At 54.6% G+C, this 16851-nt stretch overlaps 1 protein-coding gene across 4 annotated transcripts in view; it reads left to right on the top strand.

Moving 5' to 3' along the window:
• Window positions 1-8723, top strand: part of LMNA (lamin A/C) — a 42244-nt gene extending 33521 nt beyond the window's left edge. Inside the window, exons 2-12 of one of the 4 annotated variants that reach the window (XM_007457908.1) lie at window positions 2392-2548; window positions 3885-4010; window positions 4271-4441; window positions 4644-4769; window positions 5326-5546; window positions 5640-5862; window positions 6295-6402; window positions 6511-6630; window positions 7061-7150; window positions 7953-8072; window positions 8499-8723. In XM_007457908.1, coding sequence (XP_007457970.1) covers window positions 2392-2548; window positions 3885-4010; window positions 4271-4441; window positions 4644-4769; window positions 5326-5546; window positions 5640-5862; window positions 6295-6402; window positions 6511-6630; window positions 7061-7150; window positions 7953-8072; window positions 8499-8525 — 1489 coding nt within the window. In that variant the 3' untranslated portion in view covers window positions 8526-8723. Of the gene's footprint in view, window positions 1-2391; window positions 2549-3884; window positions 4011-4270; window positions 4442-4643; window positions 4770-5325; window positions 5547-5639; window positions 5863-6294; window positions 6403-6510; window positions 6631-7060; window positions 7274-7952; window positions 8223-8498 lie in introns of those variants that run through there. The other 3 variants (XM_007457906.1, XM_007457907.1, XM_007457909.1) reach the window with 3 other exon arrangements.
• The last annotated feature ends 8128 nt before the right edge of the window (window positions 8724-16851 follow it).

The following is a 16851-nucleotide window of genomic DNA, read 5'->3' as shown; positions in this document are numbered from 1 at the left end:
TCTCTCTCTCTCCCACACACACACACACACACACACAAACGCACGCACACGCATGCACACCCAGCCCACAAACATCCATACTGTCCACACGCCTACCCCCATGATGACCGGAAGTAGGTGTCTCACCGAGCGCTCACGGGGTCCTCCAGGCTCCAGTTCACGCTGACCCTAACCTTCCACCGCCTCATCTCCCACCACTCATCCTGTCCACAGTTTCCCTTCATTTCTCACGTTTTCTTTCATTAGCCACTATATTTAAGCTGGTGCCCCCCAGAGGGTACCACTGGCCCCAGAGGCGGACGGCATACCCACAAGCAGGGGAGGGAGGGGAGGGGAGGAGGGAGGAGTCCTGATCAGCAGCCAGAATTGACTGTGACCGCCCCCCCCCCAGGTCCCCATAGCTGCTTGCTGTGCTTGACACTGGGTCACTCACCTTCCTCCTCTGTCCCTCAGTTTCCTCATCTGTACAAGGAGGGGGTTAAGCTGAACGTATGCTCAGCTCCTTCTAGTTCTCTAAATTCTGAGAGCCTCCCAGGATGGCCAGCTGCAGCCGTTAGCCTGCAGGGTAGAGAGGCCTCTTGGCTGGGAAGTCCCTGCCAACCTTGCAGTCAGCCCAAGGGGCTCGGAATCTATGTCTGCTGCGTCGCTTCACTTTACCAGCAGTTTTTCTTCTTTTTCCCTCCTCGCCGTGCAGCTGCCTCAGCTTCGGAAAAGTTCTGAAGTCATGGAAAGTTGGGGCTATGCTCCCAGCCAGGGGCTGGGCCGGATGGCAGCCAAAACCTGAGCTGGGTTTTGACTTTATTTTTAGCTTTTCTGGCTGAGACGGAGGAGGGGAGACATCCTCCAGATCTGGAAGGGCCTCTTTTCACAGGAGACAGACACTGTTGCATTAAACAGCTTGTTCTGAGATGTGGCCAGAGGCCTGGACAGAGCAAGCGTGCAGGCTGGGGGTGCTCCCCCCAGGTCTTCGGGTCCTTCCCTTGCCTGTCTGGGCGTTGCTCTGTCCCCCCTCCCAGTGGAGCCCAGTTGGAGGGGAGGTGGCTCCTGTTTGAAATCTAAGCCGGTGGCAGGAGAACACCATCTCAGTCTCAGGCCCTCCCTCCAGAGCTGCCTCCAGTCTAGCCTTCTCCATCCTGCTTCACAGTGAACTGTTGGGTCTGCTGGAGCTGAGGGCTTTGGTGGCAGGAGAAAAATGTTGGCAGGGCCACTTTTCTCCTTTCCAGGATAGAATTTTTTCCCCCTGCCCACGTTTGGTTTTCCTTTTTTCCATCTGCCATGGTGGGTTCATGCTTGAAGTCTGATGAGTTGCAGATGGCAACTGGGACCAGGCCCCTTGTCTCTGTCCTTCCACTCCCTGGGTCTAGTGGTTTCTCTCACCACGCATTGCTGAAGAGATCATTACAACTGAAAAGTTCTTGGGTTCCCCAGAGGTCTTTAAGAAAATAGGATCCCTCTGTTTCTCTAGGTCACTCTCCAGCAAAAATCATCAGCGGCCCAGAAAGGGAAGGGAGGTGGCAGAGGCAACCCCTGTTTGGTTGGTTCTAGCTAAAGCTTTACCCAGTTTGAGGAGTGGGGAGGTTCAAGGCTGGAACCCAGATGGACCTGGAGGCCTGGGGGTCACATCTGGAGCCAGATGCTGGAGCCTGTGGTCAGTGTGTCAGGCTCAGCATTCTCAGGCTCTGATGAGGCCCAGAGGGAGGGAGGCTGGAACCCCTGTGCTCTGACCAGATCAGGGGACCTAGACTGGGTCCGAGAAAGGGAAGGGTCAGTACCATGCCTGGCTGTCCTCATCCCAGGTTCCCCTGAGCTTTAACCAGACTTGCCCTCCCAGCAGTTCCCTGTGTGTAAAAGGGACTAGGGGAGGTGACAGACACCTTTAGGTCTCAAACTGATAAGTGTTAGGGACACACAGACCCAAGGCCTAGGAGCCTGGCTGTCTGGGTACCCGCAGGGAAGGAGGCTTGGCTGAATGGAAGGTGGGTGGAGTCGGGGGAGAAGGTTAAGGCCCTCTGTGGGAAGGGGCAGGAGACAAAGGTGGCTCTGTCTCTTTGGGAAGGAATGGGAGGGGAGAGAGGGAAAAGCATTCATCTCACGGGATCGAGCTTTGCCCTTGGCCCCAGGCACGTTCCTGAGTACTGAGTCATGGGAAGGGTGGAGAAGCAGGAAGGGGGTTTTGGGGACCTTGGGGGAAGTGGGAGTCCAGCCCCAGAGGCAGGCAGATGCAAACAAACCAAAGTCAAGGATGCCCTCCCCTGGCAGTTTGAGGGATAGCAGAGCCAGGCCCCACAGCTGACCTCCCAGAACCTGACTTCTCTCTCTCCCTGGGGGACCTGGCTCTCTCTAGGAACACAGACTCCTCCTCTTAAACCCACTCTTCCCTGGCTTCTTTAGCAATACCAAGAAGGAGGGAGACTTGATGGCTGCCCAGGCCCGGCTCAAGGACCTGGAGGCTCTGCTCAACTCCAAGGAGGCCGCACTGAGCACTGCTCTCAGTGAGAAACGCACGCTGGAGAGCGAGCTGCATGACCTGCGGGGGCAAGTGGCCAAGGTGAGGCCCGCCTGTGATGCCACCTGACACCTGTGCCCCCTCCCCTGCCAAATGCACACTCACTCTTCCACCCCAGGCCCCCTTAGGAGGTGCCCAGTCTGACCTGTCACATGGCATCAGAGCCATTCCCATGTCCTACCATCGTTGCACCCATCCAGACCATATTGCATCCTCCTTTGCTGCCCATGATGTCTAGCACGGTGAATTTAAAAGAATCCACAAGCCATTTCCATTTAACTTTGCAATAAATTGTGCCTGGCCCTGGATCCCTCCCGGTTTGACCCTGCTAGAGAGAGCCATGACCTCTCTGGGAGGCAGGAGAGGATATAGACTGTCCCCAGAGCCCTGATGGGGAGCTGATGGTTGATCACATATGGATGCATGTTCTCAGTGCTCAGCATGTATACGATGGTCTTTACTTTCAAAACACTTTGCTATGTATTCTAGCCTCTAATCTCTCATGTTACAAGCTAAGGAACAGAATCAAAGAAGCTGGCTTGTTCCCAATCTCACAGTCACATCTGCTCAGAGTGGGGCCAGGACTAGAGACAGTCACCAAGCTTCTGTCCTGGGCTGTCTTCCCTCCCAGGCCCTGCCGCCACGGTACACCGTGGAGAGACCAGGAGAAGGCAGCATGTTGACAAGAAAACCAAGCCTGGGCCATTCTCCTCCCAGGTCCTGCCCCCAGCCCTTCCCAGCTTCACTTCCCAGCTTGTGCTCTCTAAGATGAAGATCTAAGACGGGTGCCCCCCCGCTTGAGCTTCAGAGGATTGTTTCGTGGCAGATAAGGGTGCGTCTCTCCACGATCAAGCCCCTGCCTTCCAGTCTGGCCGCCTCTGCTGTCACTCTACCCCCCGAGCCCTGTCCTTCAGGCTTCAGCAGTACTGAGCATTCTGGGGATCCTGAAGTGCACATGTGTGCCTCCTTCCCTCTGTGCCTTTGCGCTTGGCTCCTGTCTGCCCCACTCACCTGTCCTTCAGATCTCAGCCTCTTGGAGGTCTTCCCGGAAGCCCCCTCTACCACCCCAGGCACACTTTGGTTCCTTCCCTCATATTCCTTCTGTACTCTGGACATACTTCCGTTATAGCAATTGCTATGTTGTGCCAGAGAAAGGAGGCACTGTCTTTTTTTTTTTTCTTAGCACAGTACCTACCCAGAGTCATTACTGTGAGGGAATAAATATATTATTACCTCTGTGGGTATCCAAGGCTCTCACTCCCCTAGACCTGTTTCTGCACATATAAAGGGACGTGCTGGACGCAGTCCACTTCTCAGCTTCCTTCCAGCTCTGATGTCCTATGATCCCTCTCCCTGACCTCTGCCCCCTTCCTCTCAGCTCGAGGCAGCCCTGAGTGAGGCCAAGAAGCAACTTCAGGATGAGATGCTGCGGCGGGTAGATGCTGAGAACAGGCTGCAGACCCTGAAGGAGGAGCTGGACTTCCAGAAGAACATCTACAGCGAGGTGGGAACTGTGCCCTGCAGACCGGAGGACCAGGGCTGGGTGGTGACAGACATCAGAGCTGGGGCTGGGGGATCAGCTGTGTGCAGAGCTCCCTGCCTGACTCCCTTGTACTAGTGGATGGGGAGTTGGGGGGTGGCCAGCCCCCAGGTTAAAGTGGGGCTTTACAGTGACTCCATTCAGGGTTAGGACTGGGCCGGGAACTTGGGTTTCATCCTTGAAGGACTAGTTCTGATTTTGGTTTCTGGGTCCAACCCTTCCAGGAGCTTCGTGAGACCAAGCGCCGCCATGAGACGCGCCTGGTGGAGATTGATAATGGGAAGCAGCGTGAGTTTGAGAGCCGGCTGGCAGATGCCCTGCAGGAGCTGCGGGCCCAGCACGAGGACCAGGTGGAACAGTACAAGAAGGAACTGGAGAAGACCTATTCTGCCAAGGTGCTCATTCTCCCGTGGCTCCCTTGCTGCCTCTGCCCCCAGCAGCCCTCCACCCGCCCACCCTGAGATGTCCTGTGGGAGATCAGGAGGACGGTGGCAGGAGCTCAGGGTACCCGGCACCTGACGCTGCAGCAGTGATGCCCTTCTCAGGTCCCTCCTGCCTTTGGTCGCTGCAGCCCTAACCCTGTGTCCTCCCCTCCAGCTGGATAATGCCAGGCAGTCAGCCGAGAGGAACAGCAACCTGATGGGGGCCGCCCACGAGGAGCTGCAGCAGTCCCGCGTCCGCATCGACAGCCTCTCCGCCCAGCTCAGCCAGCTCCAGAAGCAGGTGATGCCCCCACCCCGCCCCTCCCCCATCAGCCAGTAGTCTGGGCAGGATGTCAGGATGTCAAGTGGAAGTCCTGAGGAGGGGAGGGTAGTGGACAGAACATGCCCCCAGGACCACAGGCTGAGTAAGAAGCCTAGGATTTGGAGTCAGATGACCTGTTTGCTGTTCCAGGACTACCTCTTATCTCGCCTGTAAGACCTTCGCTTCTCAGAGCCTTGGTTTTCACATTTGAATATGGAGATCATTCTTATCCTCCCTAACTCATAGATCTGCCACGAGACCCAGTGTGAGGTGTTAAAAGCATCAGTATTCTTCTAGCTGGCTGTGCCACTTGTGGCAGAGGAAATAGGTTCTAGCCTCAGATTAAGAGATTTCAGATGGATATTGAGAAGGCCTCCCCAGTCGTCACCAGCCAGCTGAGGCCACATTAAAGCCATAAAAGGCTCTGATGGGAGCCTGGAGATCCTGGGAAGGATAGCTGGGTGTCCCCTGCCCCTTACATCTCCATACTTGGGGCCCTTGGGAGCTCATCAGACCCCTGCCCCCTGTCACCCAGCTGGCGGCCAAGGAAGCAAAGCTGCGGGACCTGGAGGACTCGCTGGCCCGTGAGCGGGACACCAGCCGGCGGCTGCTGGCAGACAAGGAGCGGGAGATGGCGGAAATGCGGGCAAGGATGCAACAGCAGCTGGACGAGTACCAGGAGCTGCTGGACATCAAGCTGGCCCTGGACATGGAGATCCACGCCTACCGCAAGCTCCTGGAGGGCGAGGAGGGGAGGTGGGCTGTGCGTGAGTCGGGGAGGTGCTAGCGGCCGCCTCCGGCCCGCCACCGGCCTTGACTAGGCCCCCCACCCTGTCTCCCCCTCCGCAGGCTACGCCTATCCCCCAGCCCCACCTCGCAGCGCAGCCGCGGCCGGGCCTCCTCCCACTCGTCCCAGACACAGAGTGGGGGCAGCATCACCAAAAAGCGCAAGCTGGAGTCCACGGAGAGCCGCAGCAGCTTCTCCCAGCACGCTCGCACCAGCGGGCGCGTGGCCGTGGAGGAGGTGGATGAGGAGGGCAAGTTCGTACGCCTGCGGAACAAGTCCAACGAGGTAGTCCCCCAGGGTTGGGTCTAAGAGAATGCATCCGGGTTAGGGAGAAAACCTGGAAAGTGAAGGGATGGAGTTTGTGGGGAGGGCTGTTCCTCCCATCAGAGGCAGACCAGGGCAGTGTGGGTATCTCCTCCACACTCTTGTTCCAGTCCTGGCTCCGGGACTCATCGGTGGCAGTGAGACCTTCGGCAATTTATTTAACCTCTCAGAGCATCGATTTCCTCATCTGTAAAATGGGCATGATAATAGTCCCTAACCCTTTGAAGTCTTGGGAAAATGAAAGTACTGAGTGTGTTTGGCACAGCATAAGAGCCAACAGACGCTAGCTGTTATTTATCCTTGAGGGGGAAGGCAGTGGGGGGCAGAATAGAGTGAGATAAACCCAAGAGCCTGAACGAGCCTCCCCCAACCTTCCCCTTCTCTCCCTGGCAGGACCAGTCCATGGGCAACTGGCAGATCAAGCGCCAGAATGGAGATGATCCCCTACTGACCTACCGCTTCCCGCCAAAGTTCACTCTGAAGGCTGGTCAGGTGGTGACGGTGAGTGGCAGGGTGTTTGGGACTCTGGGGTGGCCTCGGGTGGGGATGGGTTGGCCTGAGGATGGGAGTGCTGGAGTGAGCACCCTTCTCTAATTCTCCCTCCCCCAGATCTGGGCTGCAGGAGCTGGGGCCACCCATAGCCCCCCTACTGACTTGGTGTGGAAGGCACAGAACACCTGGGGCTGTGGAAACAGCCTGCGCACGGCTCTCATCAACTCCACTGGGGAAGTGAGTATGCTGCAGGCTGGCCTCTTACTGGACAAAGTTCCCCTGACGGCCAAAGTAGGAGCCAGCTGCCCCCAACCCAAAGGGGCCAATTCAGGGCCACTTTCTCCCAGCTCTCCTGTACAGTCCCAGGCCCCAAACTCTCCACCCAGTGTACAGACCCAAAGCTGCCTCCCCCAGCAGCAGGAGTGGTGGAGGTTAGACAGTGAGGAATGTTAAGGCAGACCGTGCTCCTACCCAGAGAGTTTGACAGTGTCACCCTGGGGTAGAAACAAGTTCCTTAGCTCCAGTACCACAGAGGACAGAGTAAGCAGCAGGCTGGACAAAGGGCAGGCCACTCGAAGGTTCTTAGGTGGTCACTGGGTTGGGTATGCTGCACACTCCTCCCCTGGCCCTGAGCCCCTAACCCCTGGGGCTCTCGTATCCCCGGCAGGAGGTGGCCATGCGCAAGCTGGTGCGCTCAGTGACTATGGTTGAGGATGACGAGGATGAGGATGGAGATGACCTGCTCCATCACCACCACGTGAGTGGCAGCCGCCGCTGAGGCCAAGCCCATGCTGGGGCACCCAGCCAGGCCTTGGGGACAGCCTCTCCCTGGCCTTCCCGTGCCCCAAAAATCTTTTCATTAAAGAATGTTTTGGAACTTCACTTGCTGCCCTGGCTTTTCTTCTCTCTCCTCCCTATACCTTGAACAGGGAACCCAGGTGTCTGGGTTCCCTACTCTGGTAAGGAAGGGAGTGGAACTTTCTGATGCCATGGAGTCTTCCCATGGGAGCAGTGGACAAGCATCTGGATTTGTCTCCTGGGACAGGGATGGGAGGACAGATGTGGGGCACCCAGCCCTGCCTCTCTCCCCCAATTTCTGTTGCATGCATCTTCTTTCTTGTCTCCTCCCCGTTCCTGTCACCTGCATGGCCTCTCATCTCCCCCATTTTTCCTGGGAGAACGGTCTCTCTCACCCACCCCACTTCCCAATTAATTTTGCATGCCTGCTGCTCTACACGCTTGCTCACTCTTTCTCCTTTCCCTCTTAAGCTCAGAGTAGCTAGGACAGAGTCAAAGCCACAACTCCCATTCCCTGTCTTCCGTCCCCAAGTCTTCATGACCCTGCCCCCTTTCGTGTCCTCCCTTCCCAGCCCCGGCCCCCTAAGCCCTATCGCCCACCCGCCGTTAGGTTAGGTTAGGTTAGGTTAGGTTACTTGAGCGCAGAACCCCACCTTCCCGCCTGGCAACTGGGAACCTGCAGGAGCGCGGAGCCTGGGTGTTGGGCCTGAGCAGTCAGTCTCAGACTCGCCGTCCGGCCTGAGCCTTATCTCCCTCCTCAGGGCTCCCACGGCAGCAGCTCGGGGGACCCCGCCGAGTACAACCTGCGCTCGCGCACCGTGCTGTGCGGGACGTGCGGGCAGCCTGCAGACAAGGCGTCTGCCAGCAGCTCGGGAGCCCAGGTGGGCGGATCCATCTCCTCTGGCTCCTCCGCCTCCAGTGTCACAGTCACTCGCAGCTACCGCGGTGTGGGGGGCAGTGGGGGTGGCAGCTTCGGGGACAGCCTGGTCACCCGCTCCTACCTCCTGGGCAACTGCAGACCCCGAACCCAGGTGAGTTGTCCCTCTGCCTCTACACCCCCACAGGCAGGGGGGCCCTGGTCCCTAAGGGTTAGGGTGGCCCTGTGGGGGGAGAGCCTTCTCTTCCGCAGCCCGGGGGAGTGGGAGCCTCCTCCCCGAAGCCCAAGATCCTAGATGGTCGCTCCCGCATCCTGCCCCTCCTGTCTGAGCCCCAGATTGGAGGGCAGGGGCGGGGCGGGGGGTAAGGGGAGGGAGGGTACGGGCCAGGTGCTGCAGCTCACACCTCTCCCCTTCTCTCTTTTCTCTTAGAGCCCCCAGAACTGCAGCATCATGTAATCTGGGACCTGCCAGGCAGGGATGGGGGCGGAGGCCTCCTGCTTCCTCCTCACCTCATGCCCACCCCTGCCCTGCCCCTCCTGGGAAGGGGCTTGACGCCAAAGAAAAATACCCCTTTGTTTTTTCTTCTATGTTTTTGTTTTTTTCTAAGAGAAGTTATTTTCTACAGTGGTTTTATACTGAAGGAAAAACATAAGCCCCCCCCAAAAGCGCATCTATCTCAATCCCCCCCTTTTTTTCCCTGCTTTTGGGGAACTCCATATCTGCCTTAAAACCAAAGAGGGAGCCAAGGGAAAGGGATGCTTTTTACAGAGCCTAGTTTCTGCTTTTCTGCCCTGCCTGCTGCCCCCATCCTGGGGACCCTGTGACATGGTGCCTGAGAGGCAGGTGTGGAGTCTTCTCCGCCAGGCCCCTGGGCCATCCCCCATCGTTCCACTACACCTGGCTGAGGCTCCTCTGCCTGCCCCGCCCCCAGTTCCCCTCTGTCCCCAGCCCCGGGATGACTTGATTCTCCCAGGTACCAGCTGCGCTTGCTTCTTCTGTATGTTATTTAGACAAGAGATGGGAATGAGGTGGGAGGTAGAAGGAGGGTGAAGAAAGGTTAGAATGAGCCTGCCGTCACCCAGCTTCAGAGCCAGGGGTGGGCTGTGCCCAGTCACTGGAGGTCGAGGTCAGGTGGGTGTAGGGGAGGAGGGAGAGGGAGGCTGACTAGAATGGGGGAGAGCCTGCTGGGGCCCCACCACAGAGGAGGAAGATGAGGAAGGGTGGAGGGTGTGTGGCAGTGGATTTTGGCAAACTAAGGAGCCCCTTGCCTCCCATTTCCCATCTGCACCCCTTCTCTCCTCCCCAAATCAATACACTAGTTGTTTCTACCCCTGGCTGCTGTGGTGTCTGTCTTTGTTGGTGGGTGTCACTGTGTGTTCTGAGGAGCAGACAGACAGACACACACACACACACACACACACACACACACAAATGTCGCTCAGTCACTGCATCCTCACACCGCCCAGCCTTGCCCCTGCTCTAAGGGAGATGCGACAAGGCCCTCAGAGCTTCAGATGCACATCTGGGCACCCAGCGGTGGCTGATGGGGAGAGGCTGTGACCTGAGCATTGCCCACCCAGTGCAGGGCTCTCTCTCCATAAGTCCCTCAGAGAAGCAGAGCCTGAAGGAGAGCATTTCCTTCCAAGCTTTCTTCAACCAGCCAGCACTTAGCGAGCACCTTCTTTGTGCTGCATCCTGAACTCAGCGTGAATACTGAGACATGATGATGTGGACCCAGTCTGAGGGTGGTGACATCTCAGGACCTGGGGCAAGGACAGATGGGGGGGAGGGAATAGAAGCCAATGAGAGCAGCAGGAAAGGGGCAGGACTGACTTTGCAAACAAGCAGTTAATGTCCCTCTGCGCCACACTCCATGCTCAGCTCAGGGACAGGGAAATGCACAAGACAGTGTGTTCAGTGTCCTCAGGGACCTTACATTCCACTGGGAGCCAGAAAACGTGGACTGCTGTGGACAAAGGGACGTGTCAGGCAGAGTAGGAGCCTCAGAGAGGGAGTCTATCACTTGGGGGAATGAGGAGCCCAGACTGAGGGAAAGGGCCCCAAACAGGGAAAATGAGCTATAGGAACCAAACTTTCTCTGGCCCTTTATAAATTCCAAAGCATCTCTGTGCTATTTCATTTGACCCTCATATTGTCTTGACAGGTGGATATTGTCCCCTTTGCCCCTGGAAATGGGGACTCAGAGTTAACTCGACAAGACCACACAGCTAGTAGATGGCAGAGGACCCAGGGTCCTGGCTGTAGACCCCTACTTCTGTGACACTATGCTCCCCCTCTGAAAAGAAAATAGTGATTATAAAATATAAGTTTATATTCCCTGCGACAGAGGAGTTGAGCCTGAGGTCAAAAGTCAGTGAGAAGTGTCTTCCCTGGTGGCACAGTGGTTGAGAATCCGCCTGCCAATGTAGGAGACACGGGTTCAAGCCCTGGTCTGGGAAGATCCCACGTGCTGCGGAGCAATGAAGCCCATGCGCCACAACGACTGAGCTTGCACCCTAGAGCCCGCGTGTCACAACTACTGAAGCCCACGCGCCTAGAGCCTGTGCTCCACAGCAAGAGAAGCCACCGCAATGAGAAGCCCACACACCGCAAGGAAGAGTAGCCCCTGCCCGCTCGATGCAACTAAAGAAAGCCTGCGTGCAGCAACGAAGACCCAACACAGCCAAAAAAAAAAGTCAGTGAGAAAAAGAGCATGTCTGGGTTTGTGGGAAAACTAATTGGAGAAAGCAAAATGAATGAGAGGAGAAAAGCCTCTTAAGTCCTGCTGGAAAGTTCTGGTTCCCCGTGGGCTGAAACCAGGTGTCTCTGGGAAAGGGATGCTGAGAGGATGGGGCGTGGGCTTGAGGAAGTGATCCCTTTCTGAGGTGGACAGCTTCGAAGAAGGAAACCCTTTCTCAGTCCCAGGCGAAGGCCTCAGGGGTCCCAAGTGGGTATGGGGTCTTGGGCATCATTGGAGTCCTGTGTCTATTCTTATTTATTTATTTTTGCGGTACGCGAGCCTCTCACTGCTGTGGCCTCTCCCGTTGCGGAGCACAGGCTCCGGACGCGCAGGCTCAGCGGCCATGGCTCACGGGCCTAGCCGCTCCGCGGTATGTGGGATCTTCCCGGACCGGGGCACGAACCCGTGTATCCTGCATCGGCAGGCGAACTCTCAACCACTGCGCCACCAGGGAAGCCCCTGTGTCTCTTCTAAATGAGGACTTCCTGGGCTGGACACGTGGGGGCGCCAGAGCCCCACCCACGCCGTTGGTTCCCCCCCCCCCCCCCCACCCCGCGCAGCCCAGCCGGACCCCGATGGATGGCGCGGGCTCTGAACATAGAAGGCTACGTGCGCACTGTGGGCTGGGAAGCACCAGGACCAGCCGGCAAGGTCCCGGCTCTTGAGGAGGGCAGAGCGATAAGGCAAGTCTGCAAAAGCTGCGGCAAGCCGACCATGCCTACCATTCGACCAGTCGAATTGGTAGGTACGACTCAGCCCAGCGGGTGCGTCGCACACGTGGTTACTTCACGTGACACTCAGCGGACCACAAATGACTATTAAGAATTTTGTTGCTGTTAATAACATGTAACACATACTCTGTAGTAAAACGGAAAACACAGGTAATTACAAAGAAGAAAAAAGAAGTCATCCCTTTCAATCACCCAGAGGCAACCCCGGGTGAATTTCCTTCCAGATTTTTTTTTCCTGAACATATATTTATTGATAGTTTACATAGTTAAGGTCTCACCGTGGTTTAAACTTTGATTCTGCTTTTCTCAGTTAACATGCAAAAGCACTTTCCAATGTTATTTCAAAATAACATTGACTTGGGACTTCCCTGGTGGTGCAATGGTTAAGAATCCGCCTGCCAATGCAGGGCACATGGGTTCAAGCCCTGGTCAGGGAAGATCCCGCGTGCCGCGGAGCAACTAAACCCATGCCCCACAACTACTGAGCCTGCGCTCTAGAGCCCAAGAGCCACAACTACTGAGCCCTCGTGCCACAACTACTGAAGTCCGCACACCTAGAGCCCATGCTCCGCTGCAAAAGAAGCCACTGCGAGAAGCCACTGCAAGGAGAAGCCTGCACACTGCAACGAAGAGTAGCCCCTGCTCGCCATAGCTAGAGAAAGCCTGCATGCAGCAACGAAGACCCAACACAGCCAAAAATAAATAAATAAGTAAATTTGTTAAAAACAATAATAATAACATTGACTCTTTTCCTATCATGTAAGTAATACTTGGCCATTACAGAGAGGGTAGAACAAGAGAAAGAAAAACATTATAATCATCTGTGCTGCCACTACTCAGGGGTAAACACTATGAACACTATGGGGGAAGGCCTTCAAGCATTTTGTTTTCAATTTTCAAATATATACATATATTTACAGTTTTCTCCTGGCTCTTGTAAATAATGTGTCCTGGAACAGACATTTTTGCACACATCTCTGGGCATTTCCAAGAAGTAAGTTCCAAGAAGGGGACTAGCTGAGACAAAGGTATACATATTATGAAGGCCGTTGATAATATTGTCAAGTGTCATCCAGAGAAACTGGGTCATTACCATTCTCACCTGCAGCAGTGCCCACTTTTTCCCAAACTCTTCCCAACACCAGGATTTTTGTCAGTTTTAATCTTTGCCATCTTGTTAGGAAAACAATTATAGTTCATTAGTGTTTCAAATTGCATTTCTTTGAAGAGAAGTTGAAACCTTTTTTCCATCCACGTATATTGGTTTTTTGCATTTCTTCTGGTGTGAATAACATGTTTCTATCCCTTTTGCTCATCTTTCTATTGGCAAGATTATCTTTTTCATATTGGTTCTTAAGATAAGGGAGAAATGGGGCTTCTCTGGTGGCGCAGTGGTTGAGAGTCCTCCTGCTGATGCAGGGTACACGGGTTCGTGCCCTGGTCCAGGAAGATCCCACATGCCGCGGAGCGGCTGGGCCCGTGAGCCACGTGAGCCACGGCCGCTGAGCCTGCGCGTCCGGAGCCTGTGCTCCGCAACAGGAGGGGCCACAACAGTGAGAGGCCCATGTACTGCAAAAAAAAAAAAAAAAAAAAAAAAAAAGGTAAGGGTATATTGTGTTTTGCAGCCATTTTTAATGGCTGAATGAATATACAACACTTTTTTTAACCACCCCCTCTGGACATTTAGATTAATTCTCAACTTTATGATTGTAAATAATGCTGCAGTGAATGTCTTGTCTTTGAAGATTTCAGGTAGTTTCTTCGGATGGAATTCTGATGATTCCCCTGCTGACTGGTCTTTAAATTCATGACCACGCACCCCTGGGACTCCCTCCCCTGCTACTCCTGTCCCTAGCCCAGTCATCCCTTTTCTCCAGATGACTATTTCATACCTGTTCTCTCTCTTCAGACTTCCCCTCTTCACTCTCAGCTGCTGATCTGCTTCCTCCTTCATTCCCAAAAGACTGCTTTTGCAAGGTCCCCATGACCTGCACGTTGCTAACCCAGCTGCCACTTCTCAGTCTTCATCTCCCTTGATCTTGTTTGTCACTGCTCAGCTGACATTGCTGAATCTTCCTCTTCTTCCTGACCTCTGATGGATGGAGTGACCCAGGGCTCAATTCTTCTCTCCTCTGTCTACACTTAGGCCCTGAGAGACTTCCTCCAGGTGCACGGCTTTAAATACCATCCATATATTGGTGACTCTCAAGTTTATACCTTTAGCTCATTCCTTTGCCCTGAACTCCAGACCTGAATACCCACTTGACAGTCTAATGGCTCTCAAAGTTAACATGTCCAGAACCGATATGCTGATTTCTACACCTCCACTCCACTCTAATCTGCTCTGTCTATAATCTTCTCCACCTCAGCCAATGACCACTCTTCTTTCCGGTTGCTCAGGCCAAACACCCTGGAGTTTGTCTTTAACTCCTCTTGTCCTCTCATATCCCACGTTCAGTCCATTAGTAAATCTTGCCAACTCCATCTTTAAGATATATCTGGAATCCAGTTCATTCTCACCACCACTACCGTCTCTTGTCTGGGTTACGGCATTAGTTTCCTGCCCTTGCTCCATACACTTTATTCTCCACACAGCAGCGGAGTGGTCCTTTAATAGTTGGGTCACTCCTCTGCTCAGAACCCTCCAGAGCCTTCCCAAAGCACTCAGTGTAAAAGCCAAAGTCCTCTAAATGGCATGCAGAGCCAGGCATGACGACCCTTCCAGCTCGTCTCTCACGGCTCTCCCTCGTGCTTACTCCACTTAAGCTGCAGTGACTGCCCATGTAATTCCTAGAACACACCAAGCACACGACTGCCTCAGGACATTTGCACTAGTGGTTCCCTCTGCCTGACCACTTTTCCCATCAAATATCTGCTTGCTTGTTCCCTCACTTTCTTCAGGTCTCTATTCAAATGTCACCACCTAATAAAGTCTTCCCGGACCAAATTTAATAAAATAGCATCCTCCTCCTCATTCTGAGCCACATTCCCTGGTTTGTTTTCCTCCAGAGCACTTATCATCACTGGACATATTTTGTTTGTATATTTGTTCATTTTCTGTCTTCCATACTGGAATACATACACCTGAGAATAGGTGTTTTTGTCTTTTTGAATCCCCAGTACCTAGTGCAGTGTCTGACAATATAGTAGATGATTTATAAGTATTTGTAAATGCATAGACTCAGAAATAGACTCAGTGGGAGCACTTTTGCAGAACCTGAGAACTGTAGCCAAATTACTTCCAAAACGATAGGGGGCAGACCATTAGTATTCCCGTTTTAAGTGAGGCAGCTGAGACTCAGAGAGAAGAGAGGTTTACCTGAAGTCACCCAGCTCACTGCTGGTGGAACCCAGGACTCCTGATTCCCAGAAAACACTGTGGCAACTCAGAATACTGTGGGAGGACCCAGGAGGGCTTTACAGAGGAAGGGGTCCTTTTGTGGGGAGGGCATGGAACATTTCTATCAGGTAGAAATGAGGAGAAATACCATCCCAGGTAGGGAATAGAGTCTAAACTGAAACTTGAGGAAAGGCAGGGTCCAAGTGGACTGGGCGGAGCCTTCCCAGGCTGAAGGGATGAGAGGAGGTCTAGAACACCAGTCAGGGAGTTTGAAATTAATTCCACGGGCACTGGGGAGCCAGGGGGGATTTTTGAGCAGAGCAGTGATATGAGAACTGAGGTTTTCTGCTGGCTCACTGCTGTCTTTCAGTTTCCACTTCCCTTTCCCTCTACTTATATGTATCTCTCAGCTGCCCCCTGCCCCTCCAAGGCCAGAGGTAACTGGTTAAGTCATTTGCCTTTTCTATGTCAGCACCCTGACAGCTGATCAGGGAGTAGGAGGGGGAGGGGCTGAGCCAGGACCCTTTGTCTCTTAGCCTCCCCAGCACCTCAGTGACCCCTACCCAGGGAGGGGCGGAAGAAACAAGACTTAGAAGGTAGTTGAGAGGGGAAGGTGCCTCCTGCCTTCCCCCACCCTAAATTGACTCTGAGGTGCTGGCCTCCCCTCCCCCTCTGGGGCCAGGCCTCAGTCCCTTACAATCCTTGGGCTGATTCTCCGTGCTTAGTACCAGTCAGTGCCAGCTGGCAGCTCTCACCGGAGACTGAGGTGGCACGAATATGGGGAAGGGGGGAGGAAGTGGGCAAGGGCCCAAGGGGAATAGGGGCCAGGATTCGAAGAGGTGGTAGTCATAAGCTGGGTGGCCAAAATGGGGGTCGTATGGGAGGAAGAAAGGGCTAGACTGAGGAGTCTGGGGGTTTCTAGGGGAATAGAGGATGTGTCAGGCCCCCTACTCTGGCCCTTCTGTCCTTGGCAAACCTAATCCTCTCCCCACCACCTACTTTCCTCTACACCTACCCCCTTAAGCTGCCCCTAGCTAATTCTCCTTGGTCCCTTTAAGAGCTGCCTGGGAACTGGGGCACTGGAGGGGGCTGGCAGGGCCCCCACCCCTCCCCCTGCCCTGCCTGCCTCTGCTCCACCCCCTGCCCGGTACAGACTCTGCTGGAAGTCTTGGACGCCTGGGTTAGGGTCTCCACTGCTGGGCTGGGGGTAAGGCTTGAAAGTGGTGGGGAAGGGGGACCGTGGTCCCTAGGGTGGGATGGGGTGGCGTGGGATGTCAGTTTCCTAGCCCTATGGACACGGAATATCTGTGTGCCAACTTCAATGGATAACGTAGGGGGCCCTCTGAGTGGTCCTCCGGCCTCGGACTGGGGGAAGAGTAGCCCCAGGGATCTTGAGGGACAGAGCCTAGGGGACAGGATGCCTGGGTATCCTAACCCTTCACTCCCCCATCTTATTTTCCTGGGACCCTCATTTGCTAACCTCCATCCAGCCACTTCCTGCTCTTCCTGAAATTAAAGACATAGGGCCCTGACGCCGTCTTCCCACAGATGGGGAAACTGAGGCTAAGCAAACCAGAGTAAATGGAATTGTGTGTGCCCCAGCAGGAGAAATGGAGATTAGGCTGTGGAAAGGTTCTCCTTTCTCTACCCCAGTGAACTAGACACAGGGGACTTGGGAGTCCAGCTTACCCCAGCAAACTTCTAACTACAGCCACAGTCCCCACCGGAGACTAAGCCCCTGCTCCCTCGTCAAGACAACTTAGCTCCTGCCTGCAAGTTTTGATTTCCATATGTCAAAGCCGGGAGAGGTTCCCCGAAGCCCAGCTGGGTAACCTGGAATGAAGTGGAGCTGGGGGCGGGGGCTGTAGACTCCCCCTACTTTACTCCCTTTTCAGAAATGGAAATGTAGTCCCTTCCAGTTCTGCCACAGAGACTGTGACCAATTCCCCTAAAAGGGAAAGACATGGGGGC

The sequence above is a fragment of the Lipotes vexillifer genome, unplaced genomic scaffold (assembly GCF_000442215.2).
Source record: "Lipotes vexillifer unplaced genomic scaffold, Lipotes_vexillifer_v1.1 scaffold238, whole genome shotgun sequence".
NCBI classification, from domain to species: domain Eukaryota; kingdom Metazoa; phylum Chordata; class Mammalia; order Artiodactyla; family Lipotidae; genus Lipotes; species Lipotes vexillifer.
The sequence above is the reverse complement of the archived record's forward strand: the minus strand, read 5'-3'. Positions and strand labels throughout refer to the sequence as shown.